The sequence below is a fragment of the Dictyostelium discoideum genome (genome assembly GCF_000004695.1).
Source record: "Dictyostelium discoideum AX4 chromosome 3 chromosome, whole genome shotgun sequence".
Lineage (NCBI taxonomy): Eukaryota > Evosea > Eumycetozoa > Dictyosteliales > Dictyosteliaceae > Dictyostelium > Dictyostelium discoideum.
In genome coordinates, this window is record NC_007089.4 from 3,714,740 (window position 1) to 3,729,343 (window position 14,604).

General features: G+C 23.6%; 7 protein-coding genes across 7 annotated transcripts; 3 read left to right on the plus strand and 4 right to left on the minus strand.

The window, feature by feature from the left end:
- Nucleotides 1-826: 826 nt before the first annotated feature.
- DDB_G0280765 (RING zinc finger-containing protein) lies at nucleotides 827-3,267 on the plus strand (the record flags this gene model as incomplete). Its single annotated transcript, XM_635924.1, has 2 exons — nucleotides 827-1,193; nucleotides 1,301-3,267. The coding sequence occupies 2 exons, from the start codon at nucleotides 827-829 to the stop codon at nucleotides 3,265-3,267; spliced, it is 2,334 nt and encodes a 777-aa protein (XP_641016.1).
- Nucleotides 3,268-3,560: 293 nt separating this feature from the next.
- DDB_G0280767 (hypothetical protein) lies at nucleotides 3,561-4,829 on the plus strand (the record flags this gene model as incomplete). The annotated part of the gene is made up of 1 exon (XM_635925.1): nucleotides 3,561-4,829. One exon carries the CDS (start codon nucleotides 3,561-3,563, stop codon nucleotides 4,827-4,829), a length of 1,269 nt encoding a protein of 422 aa, XP_641017.1.
- Nucleotides 4,830-4,993: 164 nt separating this feature from the next.
- On the minus strand, nucleotides 4,994-5,777 carry DDB_G0280769 (hypothetical protein; the record flags this gene model as incomplete). Its single annotated transcript, XM_635926.1, has 3 exons — nucleotides 4,994-5,164; nucleotides 5,256-5,574; nucleotides 5,665-5,777. 3 exons carry the CDS (start codon nucleotides 5,775-5,777, stop codon nucleotides 4,994-4,996), a joined length of 603 nt encoding a protein of 200 aa, XP_641018.1.
- A 1,101-nt stretch (nucleotides 5,778-6,878) lies between these two features.
- On the minus strand, nucleotides 6,879-7,281 carry DDB_G0280771 (hypothetical protein; the record flags this gene model as incomplete). Its single annotated transcript, XM_635927.1, has 2 exons — nucleotides 6,879-7,079; nucleotides 7,189-7,281. The coding sequence occupies 2 exons, from the start codon at nucleotides 7,279-7,281 to the stop codon at nucleotides 6,879-6,881; spliced, it is 294 nt and encodes a 97-aa protein (XP_641019.1).
- Nucleotides 7,282-7,655: 374 nt separating this feature from the next.
- ubqB (ubiquitin/ribosomal protein L40 fusion protein) lies at nucleotides 7,656-8,042 on the minus strand (the record flags this gene model as incomplete). The annotated part of the gene is made up of 1 exon (XM_635928.1): nucleotides 7,656-8,042. The coding sequence occupies one exon, from the start codon at nucleotides 8,040-8,042 to the stop codon at nucleotides 7,656-7,658; it is 387 nt and encodes a 128-aa protein (XP_641020.1).
- Nucleotides 8,043-9,269: 1,227 nt separating this feature from the next.
- Nucleotides 9,270-12,254, plus strand: DDB_G0280773 (hypothetical protein; the record flags this gene model as incomplete). The annotated part of the gene is made up of 1 exon (XM_635929.1): nucleotides 9,270-12,254. The coding sequence occupies one exon, from the start codon at nucleotides 9,270-9,272 to the stop codon at nucleotides 12,252-12,254; it is 2,985 nt and encodes a 994-aa protein (XP_641021.1).
- A 144-nt stretch (nucleotides 12,255-12,398) lies between these two features.
- On the minus strand, nucleotides 12,399-13,913 carry rvb2 (AAA ATPase domain-containing protein; the record flags this gene model as incomplete). The annotated part of the gene is made up of 2 exons (XM_635930.1): nucleotides 12,399-13,805; nucleotides 13,911-13,913. 2 exons carry the CDS (start codon nucleotides 13,911-13,913, stop codon nucleotides 12,399-12,401), a joined length of 1,410 nt encoding a protein of 469 aa, XP_641022.1.
- Nucleotides 13,914-14,604: the final 691 nt, after the last annotated feature.

The following is a 14,604-nucleotide window of genomic DNA, read 5'->3' on the forward strand; positions in this document are numbered from 1 at the left end:
CACTAAACAAATAATCATTCATATAAAAACAAAAATAAAAATAAAAATAAAAAATTAAAAATAAATACCCCGTTTATAAATTGGTTATTTTATTTTATTTTATTTTTTTTTATTCTTAACAAAGGTAAAAAAATCCAAAAAAAAAAAAAAAAAAAAAAAAAAATTAAAAAAAATTAAAAAAAATTAAAATTTTTTTTTTTTTTTTATTTTTTAAAAAAAAAATATATTTTATTAATTTTTGTTAAAGTTTTCCAAGATACCTATCACCCACACACTTACAACTACTACTACTACTACTACTACAACAATATTACTATTACTATTACTTTTTCCACATAATCAAAAATAAAAATAAAAATAAAAATAAAAAAATAAAAAAAATAAAAATAAAACAAACGCAAACATAAACCACAAATCAAATTTTTTAAAAAATAAATTATTAATAAATAATAAAATTTTAAAAATAAAAAAAAAAAAGATTAAAATAGTAATAATAGTATAGGGTTATATATATTATTATTATTATTTTTTACATATAACAATAATCATAAAATCACTAAAAGCATTCATAATAATTATACAAGACTCATTTTTAAAATAATATTTATTTATTTATACTAATATCAATAAAAAACAATAATAATATTAGTAGTACAGTAATATCAAGTAATAAACATAACAAAAAAAAAGAAAAAGAAAAGATTTTCTTTTTTAAAAAAAAAAAACCAAATTTAAAAGTTAATATTTAAAAGAAAAAATTAAAAAAAAGAGAGAAAGAGAGGAATAAACAAGGAAAATAAAAAAAAAAAAAAGCATATAGTTGTAAATGGATAATGCAACTGTAGAACGAAAAACTATTAAAGCAACTAGGATAACCTTTTCACCAGGTGCAAAGGTCGGAGGTGGGGTTTATTCAATAGGGGCAAGATGGGGTCATGCTAGTATATCACAAGGTAAAAGAATTTTAGTATTTGGTGGTCAAGGTGAATCATTATATTCAAATACTTCTGTATATGATCCAGTTACAAGTGTTTGGTCAGAAGTTAATACAGTAGATAAAGGTCCATCTGGTAGATATGGTCATACAGCAACCCTCCTAGAGGACATAAATGATCCAAATAATCAAAGAGTTATGATTTTTGGTGGTAAAAGTGGTAAAAAATATTTAAATGATTTATTTTCTTTAAATTTAAGTGAGTATTTCAAAAAAAAAAAAAAACAAACAGAAAGAAAAAAAAAAAAAAAAAAAAAAAAATTAAATATTAATACTCTTTTTTTTTTTATTTTTTAAAAATAAAAGGAACAATGTCATGGAGTACATTTCATTTTGAAAAATCAACATTACCAGATTCTAGAGCTGGTCATACAAGTACATATGTACCACCAATTAATATTAATGGTTCTCTTAGAATGGTTGTATTTGGAGGAAGTCATTCAGATAAATATTTAAATAGTTGTTTTATATTGGATTTACCAAAATCACAAGCAGGTACAATTAAGTGGATAAAACCACAAATCAAAGGTAAAGCACCATCACAACGTTCAGGTCATACTGCAGACTATTTGAAGGATAGAAATTCAATTTTAATATTTGGTGGATTTGATGGTAGAAAATCATTCAACGATTTACATTTACTCAATATGACCGATATGAGCTGGACAGCCGTTAAAACCAATGGTACAACACCAACCACTAGAAATGGTCACACCTCTGTTTTAGTGGGCGGTAGATATTTGGTTTTCTATGGTGGTTGTAGTGAAAGTAATGTTTCAAATGATATACAGATTTTAGATACTGATAGTTTCACTTGGTTATCACAACCAATGATAACTGGTTTAATTTTATTTCCACGTTTTAATCATTCATCAAATTTATTAGATTCAGGTGAAATGATTGTATTTGGAGGTTGTGCTTCTGGTGTATTATATAGCGACATGTGTTCTTTAGATTTAAAATTATTTTTACCAACACCACCACCACCAACACCAACTAGAAATTTATCAATACAACAATCATCATCACCAATTTCAACTCCAACCACTACTACCACCACCACCACCACTACGACCACATCAACAGGAGGAAATTCCGCCACACCACAATATTCAATTGAACATTTATCACAACAATCACAAACTACAACACCAACACCTTTATCACCAATGACTGCAAGTACTTGTGGTTCTTGTCAACATCATCAACATCATAATTATCCACATAATATTAATCCGGTATCAGCATCATTGCCAACTACACCATCATCAATTCATGTTAATAATGCATCACTTGTAAATACAAATTTATTATCAATACAATTATCAAATGCTTTGTCATTATTAAACTCTGAACAAACTCAAAAAACCAGTTTATCCGATGAATTGATGAAAACAAAAAATGAAAGAGCGGAAGCATTTAGAAATGCAATGGAAGAACAATCAAAGATTGAAACACTAGAGAAAGAGTTGAACAAAATCGAAAATGCCTACAAGAAAGAACTCACACAAAAGAACAAAGTACAAGATTCTCTTCAAAAGATTTCCTCTACACTCAAAGAAAAGGAAACAATCATTCAATCATATCAAGAGATTATGAGTCAATTAAAATATAATTTAAAGGATTCATCATTAATGGATAAAAAAGATTCTGCCATTGTTCAACTACTTTATCAATTTTCGTCAATAACAAATAATTGTGTTGGTAGTAGTAGTGGTGGTAGTAGCAGTAGTAATAATAGCGGCGCTGGAGGTAGTATTAATCCAACAGAGAATATATTGTTGGTAAAAGAAACCATTGTAAATAAGTCATTAGAGATTCAATTGGAGGAATTGAAAAAGGAAAATCAAAAATTAAAAGAAAATTCAACAAATAATCAAACAAAATTATTAGAGTACGATTTAATTAAGCAAACCATTACCAATAGGATACAGATAGAAGCTGTTTCAGTTGATAATCTTTTAGGAGATAAATTGGATTCACTCGAGATGAAAGACCTTGACAAGTTGGAAGAACTCTACCATAACGTTTTAAAGAAAGTTGGTTCCGCCAAACAAGATCTACTTCAAAAACAACTATTAAAAATGCAAAGAGAAAAAGAAGAAAGTGCTGCAAATGGCAATGGTAAAACTTGTGTTGTTTGTGTTGATCTTTTAATTAATACCGTATTAGTACCTTGTAGACATAGTTGTATATGTAGTACTTGCTCAAAGAAATTATCACTTTGTCCACTTTGCAGAACCCCAATTAAAGATGTTATTGAATATTATTAAAAAAAAAAAAAAAAAAAAAAAAAAAAAAAAACAAAAACCAAAACAAAACAAAAAAAACCGATCAAATTACTAATTAAGTTAATTAATAATCATTTTGTAAATAATAAAATCTAAAAATAAATAAAAATTATTTTTTTAAAATTAAATTAAATTTTGTTTTTTTTTTTTATTTCTTTTGTTTTAAAATTATCTGGGATATTTTCAAATTCCAACTGGGAAAATAAAATTTTTATAAAAATAATTTTTTTTATCATTTTTTTTTTTATTTTTTTATTTTTTTTTTATAATATGAAATGGAAGTTGATCAATTAATAAAATGGAGAAGAGAATTACATTCATTTCCTGAACTTGGATGGACAGAATTTGTTACAACATCAATATTAGTTAGAGAATTAAAATTAATGGGATATGAACCATTATTAGGTGAATCAATAATTAATACAAAATTTGTAAGAGGTAGAAAGAAAGATGATGTTGAAAAAGCAATTAAAATGGCAATTGATAAAGGAGTTGATAAAGAATTATTGGATAAAATGAATGGATTTACTGGATGTGTCGCAATTTATGATTCAGGAAAACCAGGTCCAACTGTTTCATTAAGATTTGATATTGATTGTGTTGGTGTTCAAGAGACTGATAATGAAAATCATTTACCATTAATCAATGGTTTCAAATCAAAAAATCAAAATCAAATGCATGCATGTGGTCATGATGGTCATATGACAATTGGTTTAGGTATTGCAAAATGGTTAAAACAACAACAAGAGAATTCATTATGTGGTCGTGTTAAATTATTATTTCAACCAGCAGAAGAAGGTGTAAGAGGTGCACAAGCAATGGCAGAAAGTGGAATTGTTGATGATTGTAGTTACTTTTTAGCCTCACATATTGGTTTTATAGCAAAGAGTGGTGAAGTTGTTGTGAACCCCTCTAATTTCCTTTGTACAACTAAATATGATTTTAGATTTAAAGGTTTATCAAGCCATCCTGGTAAAGATCCACATGTTGGTATAAATGCATTGGCTGGTTGTTGTACTGCCGCTACTCAATTATTAGCAATTCCAAGACATGGTAAAGGTATGTCACGTATTAATGTTGGAGTAATTCGTGCGGGTGAAGCTAGAAATGTAATACCAGCCTATGGAGAATTACAAGTTGAAGTTAGAGGTGAAACTGAAGAAATCAATACTTTTATGTGTCAACAAGCAGAGAGATTAGTAAAAGGTGTTGCATTAGGATATGGATTGGATTTAGAAATTGAAATTATGGGTGAAGCCGTAGATTTAACAAATGATAAAGAAATGGTTCAATTACTATCAGATGTTTCAAAATCAAATAATCAAACCGTTATTGAACAACGTTCATTTGGTGGTAGTGAGGATGCAACTATTTTAGGTCGTAGAGTACAAAAAATTAATAATGGAAAAGCAATTTACTTTGTCTTGGGTTCTGATTTAAAAGGTACTCATCATCAATCTGATTTTGATTTTGATGAATCAATTTTACCAATTGGTGTTAAAATTTATACTGATTGTTTGTTAAAATTAATTTCTAAAAAATAAAAATAAAATAAATATTGGAATTCAATTAATGTGTCAATTTTTAAAATCTTAAAATGAAAAATTATAGTTTAAAATATTAGTCAATAAAATAAAAATAAAATAAAAATTAAAAAAATGTTGATAAATTTATTGTTTTGTAATATTAATGATAATTTATTAGTTTGTTATAATGGATCAACTATAACTTTCTTCTTTTTCTTTTTATCATTGTCTGGCTTTTTATAACAACTACAACAAACATTGAGGAAATTTATAATATAAAATCCAATTAAAAAGAAAATATCCATTCCTGCTGCACCTCTTAATAATACGAATATTTCTCTATTTGTTTTATACTAATAAAAATATAATTTTAATATTAATATAAATGAAATAATTAAAATTTGTTTTTATTTTTTTTTATTTTTTTTCAAAAAGTATACTTACACATTCAGTATATTCAGTACCTTTTCTTAAGAATTCACAAATGATGAAGATTACAACTGAAATACCAGTATATAAAAAGAAAGAACTTAAACCACAATCTGATACTACTGTAACACAATGTCTTGGTTTCTTAATTAACATTGTTTTATGAAAGTATAAACTATATAATAAATTACCAATGAATAAAAATATATATATAATTAAAAATGTACCAATGAATGAACAATTCGATTGCCATCTAACACCTGTTAATATAATTAATGATAATAACATTGGAACATTTACAAAGAATGAAAATAAATAAATCCATGGAAATGGTCTAAATTTAAAATATAAATAAATTTTTTTTTTTTTTTTAATATTAGTAAATTTATTAAAATTATTTTTAATTTTATTATAAATATATTACCTTTTACTTTTGAACCATCTTACAAATTTATTTCTTTTATATCCACTTTTAACTCTATCAATTCTCTCCTCCCATTTTTTTTCATCTACAAATTCTAATTCATTGTTTACCATTTTTAACTGTAACCTTTTGAATTGTTTTTTTTTTTTTTTTTTTTATTATTATTATTATTATTATTATTTACTTTTTTAAAAAAAGATTGATTTTTTTCTTTTTTGTTTTGTTTTCTTTTGATATAAAAAGTATTTTATTAAAAAATAAATAAATTGTAAAAATTAAATAAACAATTTTAAAATTTGATTATAATTGTCAAGATAAAATTTTAAAAAAATAAAAAACTAACAATAAATATTTAAATAAATAAATCCTATTAATAATATTTTATTATTAATATTAATAAATAATAAAAATTAAAAGAAAGAATTCTTTTTATTTATTTTTAAATTTTTTTTTTTTTTTTTTTTAATATTTTTTAAAAATATGAATTAAATAAAGGTACATATAATATGATTTATATTTTTTTTTTTTTTTTTTTTTTGTCTTTTTTTTTATTCTATATGTATATTATTAAAAATTGGTATTTATTATTATTATTATTTTTATTTATTTTGTAATAATATATGTCTGCCCATTGAAAAATTTCTTATAAGTTTTATTAATCATAGTACAAGAACACACACACACACACTAAACCATTCGAATAAAATAATAATAACTATTGCATAAATTAATCTCTGATATTTCTCAGACCACACATACACACACTTTTAAAAAATATTTTTTAAAATAAATAATAAATGAATACCACACAAACACAAGTATCATTAATTATTATTTTATTTTATTTTTGTTGTTTTAAATATATTTAAAACTAAATTTTAATGTGCATTTATTAATGTGCCCATATGGTACACACACTACCCACACCTAAAAATAGTTTAGTTCTAAATTTGTATGAATTTCTATTTTAGTAGTTAAATGTGCTCTTTACTAGTTTTTTGTTTTTGGTTCTTTTTTTTTTTTTTTTTTTCTTTGATTAAAATAAACACAAATTATATCTTATATATGACCTTTTTTTTTAAAAATAAAAAATATCTTTTCATGATTTTTTTTTTTTTTTTTTTTTTTTCGATATTTTCTTTGTTTGAAAAAAAAAAATTCTATGTTATTTGTATGTGTGTGTGTGTTAATAGTTTTTTTTTTTTTTTTTTTTTTTAATATCTCCTGATTTTCATATCTAAATCTTTGGTAATAGGAGTGAATTGTGGATTGGCCAATTGACTAGATGGCTTTTTTAAATTCTTTTGTTTTGAATCATAATATTTTGATAGTAATGACCTATAATTAAACCACGAAACCAGTGATAATAATATCAATACAACCATAACTATAAATAACCCAACTATAACTTGAATCTTTTTATTATATTATAAAAAAAAAGGTTAGTTTATGATTATAATAATTATTTGAATTGTAATGCGATAATATAAGAAAAGAAAAAAACAAAAAAAAAAGAATATATACTTGTAATTTTTGAGCGACAACACTCTTTAATTCCTCATTATTAAAATCAATGTATTCCATGTGTTCTAACTCCACCTCTGTTATTACTTTCATTTTTTAAATGAATTTTTTTATAAAAAAAAGAAAATGATCAAAGAACAGTCCAATTTGGATATGTGGTTGCAATGTGAAATGAAAAAATAATTTTGAAAAATAAAAAATAAAAAAAATAAAAAATAAGTGTGGTTAAAAATAAATTAGTGAAAAAAAATAAAATAAAATAAAAATAGATAAAAAATTTAAATGTATATATATCTCATTGTGAAAATAAGTGAATAGTTATAAGTTTTAACACACCCCCTTTTTTTTCAACATATAAAAAATTGAAATATAACAATAAAAAAATAAAGAAATTAAATAAAAAAATAAAAGACATTTTTTATTATTTTGAGGAATAGTATACTTTTTTTAGTAATTTCTTTAAGAATTTATTTAAGTAACTTCTTCTTTGGTCTTAAATTGTTAGAGTGACCACATTTCTTCTTACGACAGTTAACAGCACGTGGGTGTAAACGAGCATAACATTTTCTGCAAATCATTTTGTCACATTTGTATTTACGGGCAAGAATGACGAGGGATGGTTCAATACCACCTCTTAATCTTAAAACTAAGTGGAGGGTTGATTCCTTTTGGATGTTATAATCGGATAAAGTACGACCATCTTCTAATTGTTTACCGGCAAAGATAAGACGTTGTTGATCTGGTGGGATACCTTCTTTGTCTTGAATCTTGGCTTTGACGTTTTCGATGTTGTCTGAACCTTCAACTTCGAGAGTGATGGTTTTACCAGTTAAGGTTTTAACGAAGATTTGCATCTTGATCTGTCTATTTTTAAAAAATTTAATATTAATATTTTTTCTCTCTTTTTTTTTTAATATTTGATTTGATTGCGATTTGTTATTGTTATCCATCCAATTATCATCACTCTTTCTTTTTTTATCCATAATACTGTCATCTGTCTCTCCTCTTTCCTCTTTTTTTTATCCATGGCGCTGTCCTCTCTCTCTCTCTGTCTCTCCTCTTATCCACTCGTCATATATTAAACCTATATTGATGATTGATAATGATTGATGATGATTATAATTGATTGAATTGAAATTATTAAAGATTGAAATAATTCAATCATTTGAGTGAGTGAATATGTGATAGGTGATATGTGATATATACTTTCTAAGGAGGTTAACGGAAAAAAAAAAGATAAAAATTAAAAAAATTGAAAAAAACAAAATTAGTCTCTCGCAAAAAATTTTTTAAAAAATTGAAAATTTTTACGTGGTCTTTTTTTTTTTTTTATACAACGTTATAATGAAATAACATTGTTTTGGTATTAAAATATTTTAATTAAGCTAAAGTCTATTTTAGTTTGATTTTTTATTATTAATTTTTTTTTATTATTATTATTTTTTTTTTTTTTTTGTTTTGAAATTTTATTAAAATATTAAAAACTGTTTATAAAAAAATAAAGAAAAAAAAAAAAAAAAAAAAAAAATTAATATAATTCATATCAATATTATGTAAAGATAAAAAAAAAAAAAAAAAAAAAAAAAGATATTTAGCAATGTATTTTATTTTTTATTTTTAATTTTTTTTTTTTTTAAAAAATAGATACATTTATATTTAAAAGTAGATTTATAAAGTAAAAAAAATAAAAAAATAAAAAAATAAAAAAAAATGAAAAAGGAGTAGAAAATTTAGTCTGGATGATGAGAAACAAAAAAAAGTTTTAAACTTTTTTAGGTAAACCTTTTTATTTTTTTTTATTTTTTAAAACTCACAAAAAAAAAAAAAAAAATAAAAAAAAAAATAAAAATTAAAAAAAAAAAAAAAAAAAAAAAAAAAAATAAAGTGTTTTCAAATATTTCTTTTGAGCAAACACAAAATTAAAAATTTATATAATAACAAAGAATAAGAAAAATAATTTGTAAAAATATTATAATTTTGAAATTAAAATTAAATAAAAACATACATAATATATTACACAATTTTTTTTTTTTTTTTTATTAAAAAAAAAAAAAAAAAAAAAAAAAAAAAAAAAACTCAAAATGGGTGGAGTTTTTAAAAATAGATTTTTAATATTCTCTGTATTTTTATTTATATTATTATTAATTAATAATTGTTGTTTATCTAAAGAACAACAAAGTCAAAATCAAAATGAATTATCAATAAATAATAACAATAACATTAATAATAATAATAAAAATGAAAATAATGAAAATAATGAAAATATAATTATTCCGACCAAAGGGAATTTGGAGTCAATAGATAATAATGATGAAATGATTCAAATAAAAGAAAATAATCCAGTTCTTGATGATCGATATTCACATTTAAAAATTTCTAAAAAAGAACAACAAGAACAACAAGAACAACAAGAACAAGAACAAGAACAAGAGCAACAAGAAAAAGAACCGAGTGAACAAGAACAAGAAGAACAGGAAGAACAAAAAGAACAAGAACAAGAACAAGAAGAACAAGAACAAGAAGAACAAGAAAAAATAAAACAACCACAGATTTTTAGTTCAGAAAAACCACAAGATCATGAAGAAAAAAAATCAGTTGAGATGGTTGTTGATAGAAATATTTTATGTGATACAAAATTAACAAAAGAAGAACATGATCAAGTTATTGAAAAGGTATTAAAAAGTTACTTTGGTGATTTAGCAACTGATTCTTTAGATTATCAATCAATTGCAACCCAATTTTCAAATTATATTTCAAATAGTATTTGTAAAGATTTTAAACCAACAACTACAGATATAGATAATGATGATGATAATAATAATAATAATAATAATAGTAATAATGATGATGATAATAACATTGATATTAATAATGAAGAAGATGATAAAAAGAAAAATTTAAATACTTTACAAACATCTGCTGCAAATTCCGCAAAAACTCCTGTATCACTTGAACCAACACAAATTGTAGAGAATAATCTTGTTGGTGATACACCTGTATCATCATCACCATCATCATCATCATCATCATCATCATCTCCACCTTCATCATCATCAGATACAAGTTCACAAGATAAAACAACAAGTACTTCAACAATAAAATCAAAAACAGAAAATAAAAAAATTGAATGGCCTAAAGAATCAAATTATATTTTAAATTATAGTAGTATTTTAGAATTAACAGAGAATAATTTTGATAGAGTTATAAAAGAGAATCAATTTGTATTTGTATTATTTTATGCACCATGGTGTGGTAGATCACAAGCAATGATGGGTGAATTTTATGAAGCACATAGAATTTATCAACAATCACAATTTGAACCAAAAGTTTTATTTGGTAGAGTCAATTGTCACAAGTATCCAAGTATTCGTGATAAACAATCTATTGGTGGTTATCCAGTTATGGAATTATTTAGAAGGAACAATGGCGGTAACTTAATACCAAGAGGTGCAAGTTCACAACCAACAACTATGATCTCATTTCTCAGACGTTCAACATTACCTTCAATTGAAGTGATCACATCTTTTGAAAAATTTGAAAACTTTTCAAATATTGTACCATATGGTTTAATTGGTATTTTCCCTGATCTAAATACAAATAAATCATTAATCTTTGATTCATTATGTAGAAAATTAGCATATAAATTTCCAGTTGCTGTTGTAATAAATTCAAATTTATCAAATATAATTTTAAATCATTTAAATTTAACAAATCAATTTATTGAAATTAATAAAATTGAAAAACAAGTAGAAATAGTAGAAGAAAAAGTAGAAGAAGAACAAGAAAAAGTAGAAGAAGAAAAATTAAATGAAATTGAAAATGAAGGTGTAATATTAATTAAACCACTTGAAAAATCATATAAAGTTTATGATAAAGAATTTAAAAATAGTGTTTTATTAAGATGGTTATCAGAGAATTATTCACCGATTGTTAATGAATTAACACCAGATTCAATACATAGAGTTGTATCGAATAAAGTTAAACAACAATCATTTTTATTATTTTTAAATCTTACAAATGTTACACCTACAATGGCATTAAAGGATAGACCATTCTCAAAGGAATTATCAACACTATTGGATCAATCTCCAAAATGGGCAAACCAAATCAATTTATATTATGTTGATGGTATAACATTTAGAGATTTCGCTGAACGTTTAGGTGTTACATCGTATCCACAAATGGTTATTATCGATTTTCAATCTGAAGAGTTTTTCACATCATTACCAAATTCTTTTGAAATTTCAAATTTTTTAACTCAATATTATAATAATGAATTAAAACCATTCAAATATTCACAAATAATTAATATTTCAATGACAGCAACAACAGAAACAGCAACCACTACTAGTACTAGTACGACAGAGGAAATTTTGATACCGAGTCAAAAAATTCAATCAAATAATATTGTATATAATAATTTTAATTCAACAGTTTTGGAAAGTAAAGATAAGAATTCATTAATTTATTTTAATGCACCATGGTGTGGATATTGTAAAACTATGAATATTTATTATAGAGAAGCCGCTAAAATTTTATCAACTCAATATGGTGATAAACTTCAAATATTTACATACGATGTTGAAAAGAATAGCATACCAACTATTATGGCACCAATAATAGATACTTTTCCTTATATCTCTTTATTTAAATCAAATGATATTTATAATCCTATCTCTTATAATTTAACAAGAAATTTAAATTCAATTGTTGAATTTGTTAATTTAAATTTAAATTTAGATGATAATAATAATAATAATAATAATAATAATAATAATAATAATAATAATAATAATAATAATAATAATAATAATAATAATAATAATAATAATAATAATAATAATAATAATAATAATAATAATAATAATAATAATGATAAAATTCATGATCAAAATATTGAAAATGAAAAAACAAATAATCAAGATAAAGAACAAACATCGAATAATTTACCACAACAAATTGTTGAAAATAGTAAAAAACAACAAGTAAATGATATTAAAAATGATGATATTATTTATGATTTCCAAATTCATTCATTGGATGAAACTGAAAAAGAAATTTCATAATTAAAATATTTTTTAAAAAAAAATTATAATAAATAAACAAATAAATAAATAAATAAATAAATGAAAAAATATGAATTGTACTTTTTTTTTTTTATATATAGTTTTGTTTAAAATTAATTATTTATTATTGTTTTTTTTTTTTTTTTAAGCAGTTTGCATTGTTTGTTGTTCTTCATTAGTTTTTGTTGCTGTTGTTTCTGGTTGAGAATTATATAAATATTCATCTTGATAATCTTTTAAATATTTTGTAGATCTTTTGACATCAACAAATAAGTCATAAACTTTTTTAATATCATCAACTGAAACATCAGTACCTTTTCTTTTAACAGATACTAATGAAGAAGAAGTGATTAGATGAATTGCATAACGAAGTGAAGTTTCAACACCAATTTTAGTTAAAAGTTGTAATGCATCCTCTTGAATATCTACATCCTCTTCTTCACAACGAATCTTTAAAATTTTGTAAATATCTTTTTCAGTGTATGGTTGAGTGTTGATAATTAATAAACGATCCAAGAGATCTAATGGAATACCATGTGGTGCTTTATAATCGGTACCACGAATAGTTGTATTACCACGATTGGTGGCTATAATTAAGATTGGTGACATGTCGTCCTCCAAGGCACGATTTAAGTATGAAAAACATTCGATATCCAACATGTGTACTTCGTCGATGAATAAAACACCTGGTACGATTTCAGCTTTGCCTTCTTCCTTCCATTCGGCAACTTTTTGATTGATTTGTTCACGTACTTCAGATTTAATCTCACCAATGTCACCGGCAAACAAGGCAAAGAACCCTTGTGCTCTGCTATTGATAACATCGATCTCGTGGAGTGATACAGTGTGGGTCTCGGTTCTTCTTTGTTGAATTTCACCTTCTGGACATTCGATAAAGTTTACTTTAGAACCACTAATTTCATGATCTCTTACTCTACTTAGCGATCTTCCCAATTTTGTGATCTTACCAGTGCCTTTATCTATACGAATGATATCACCATTTTGAACCTTCTCTTTGGTGAGTGAGTCGATCATCTTTGCACCCAAATCATATAATGCATCCATTGATGTGGTTTTCAATGTGAGTTTACCAACTTTTGCTCCGCTACCTGTTGCTGGTCTATCGATTTGTATATCTACGACTTCACCACAAATCACCTCTGTCTCTTCTTTAATACGTACGCCAATTGAACGACGGAATGCTTGTGTTAATGCTTCGGTTTTACTCATTTCCAATGAAAATATTTCACTGGCTGCAATTGCTGTAAATGGAGTCTTCTCTCCTAATGATTGTGCCATACCCATGGCAATCGCTGTCTTACCTGTACCTGGTTCACCTCCAATTAATATTGCTCTACCTGCTATCTTACCTTCCTTTATCATTTGTAATATTAATCCTGCTGCTTTTCTTGCTCCAACTTGTCCAACCATACCTTGAGATATCTCTCTTGGTTCTAATGAATCATCAATTCCTAATCCTCTAATATGTGAATGTGCTCCAATTCTTTCAATACGTGTTAAATCTTTAACTTGACTAATTTTTGGTATTGACTTTTTTTTTTTTTTTAAAATAAAATAAAATAATTAGTAAAATTTTAAAATAATTTATTCAATTATGTATTATTATTATAATAGTAGTATTATTTATATTCATACCATTTTATGTGGGTATATATATATAGAGAGATAGGTTTCTTTGAAAAAATGCGGGTTTTTGTGAAACTGAAAATTATCAAAGTTAGTTTTTTTTTTTATTTTTAATTTATTTTTATTTTTTTTTTTATTTTTTTTATTTTTTTTAATTTTCAAAAAAAATTTTATTTTTATTTTTTTTTTTTATTTTTATTTTTTTTTGAAACTATTTTCCTTTTTATGGTCAAATTAAAAACACTTTGGGTAGAAATTTTAAAATATAAATGGTTTTTTATAATTTTCAATTTTTAATTTCTTTTTTTTTTTTTTCCCTATTATAGAATATTGATATATATAATAAAGTGATCAAATTAATACTTTATAGTTTTATTAAATATCATTGCAACATTATATATACCTAACAATCACGTGATTTGGTGTAATAGATTTTATATTAGATATTAAAAAAAAAAAAAAAAATATCTGATATAAAAAGGAAATAAATATTTTCTTCTTTAACAATTTTCTTTGGAATTAAATCTTTCCAAAAAAAAAAAAAAAAAAAAAAAAAAAAAAAAAAATAAAATTTTAAACCAAATTTAAAAATTTAATCATATTTTGAAAAAAAATGAAAAAAAAAAAATTTCATTTGTTTTTAAAAATAAAGGATCAAAAATCAAATTTTAAATTGATTATATTAAGAAATGCAACTGTTGAA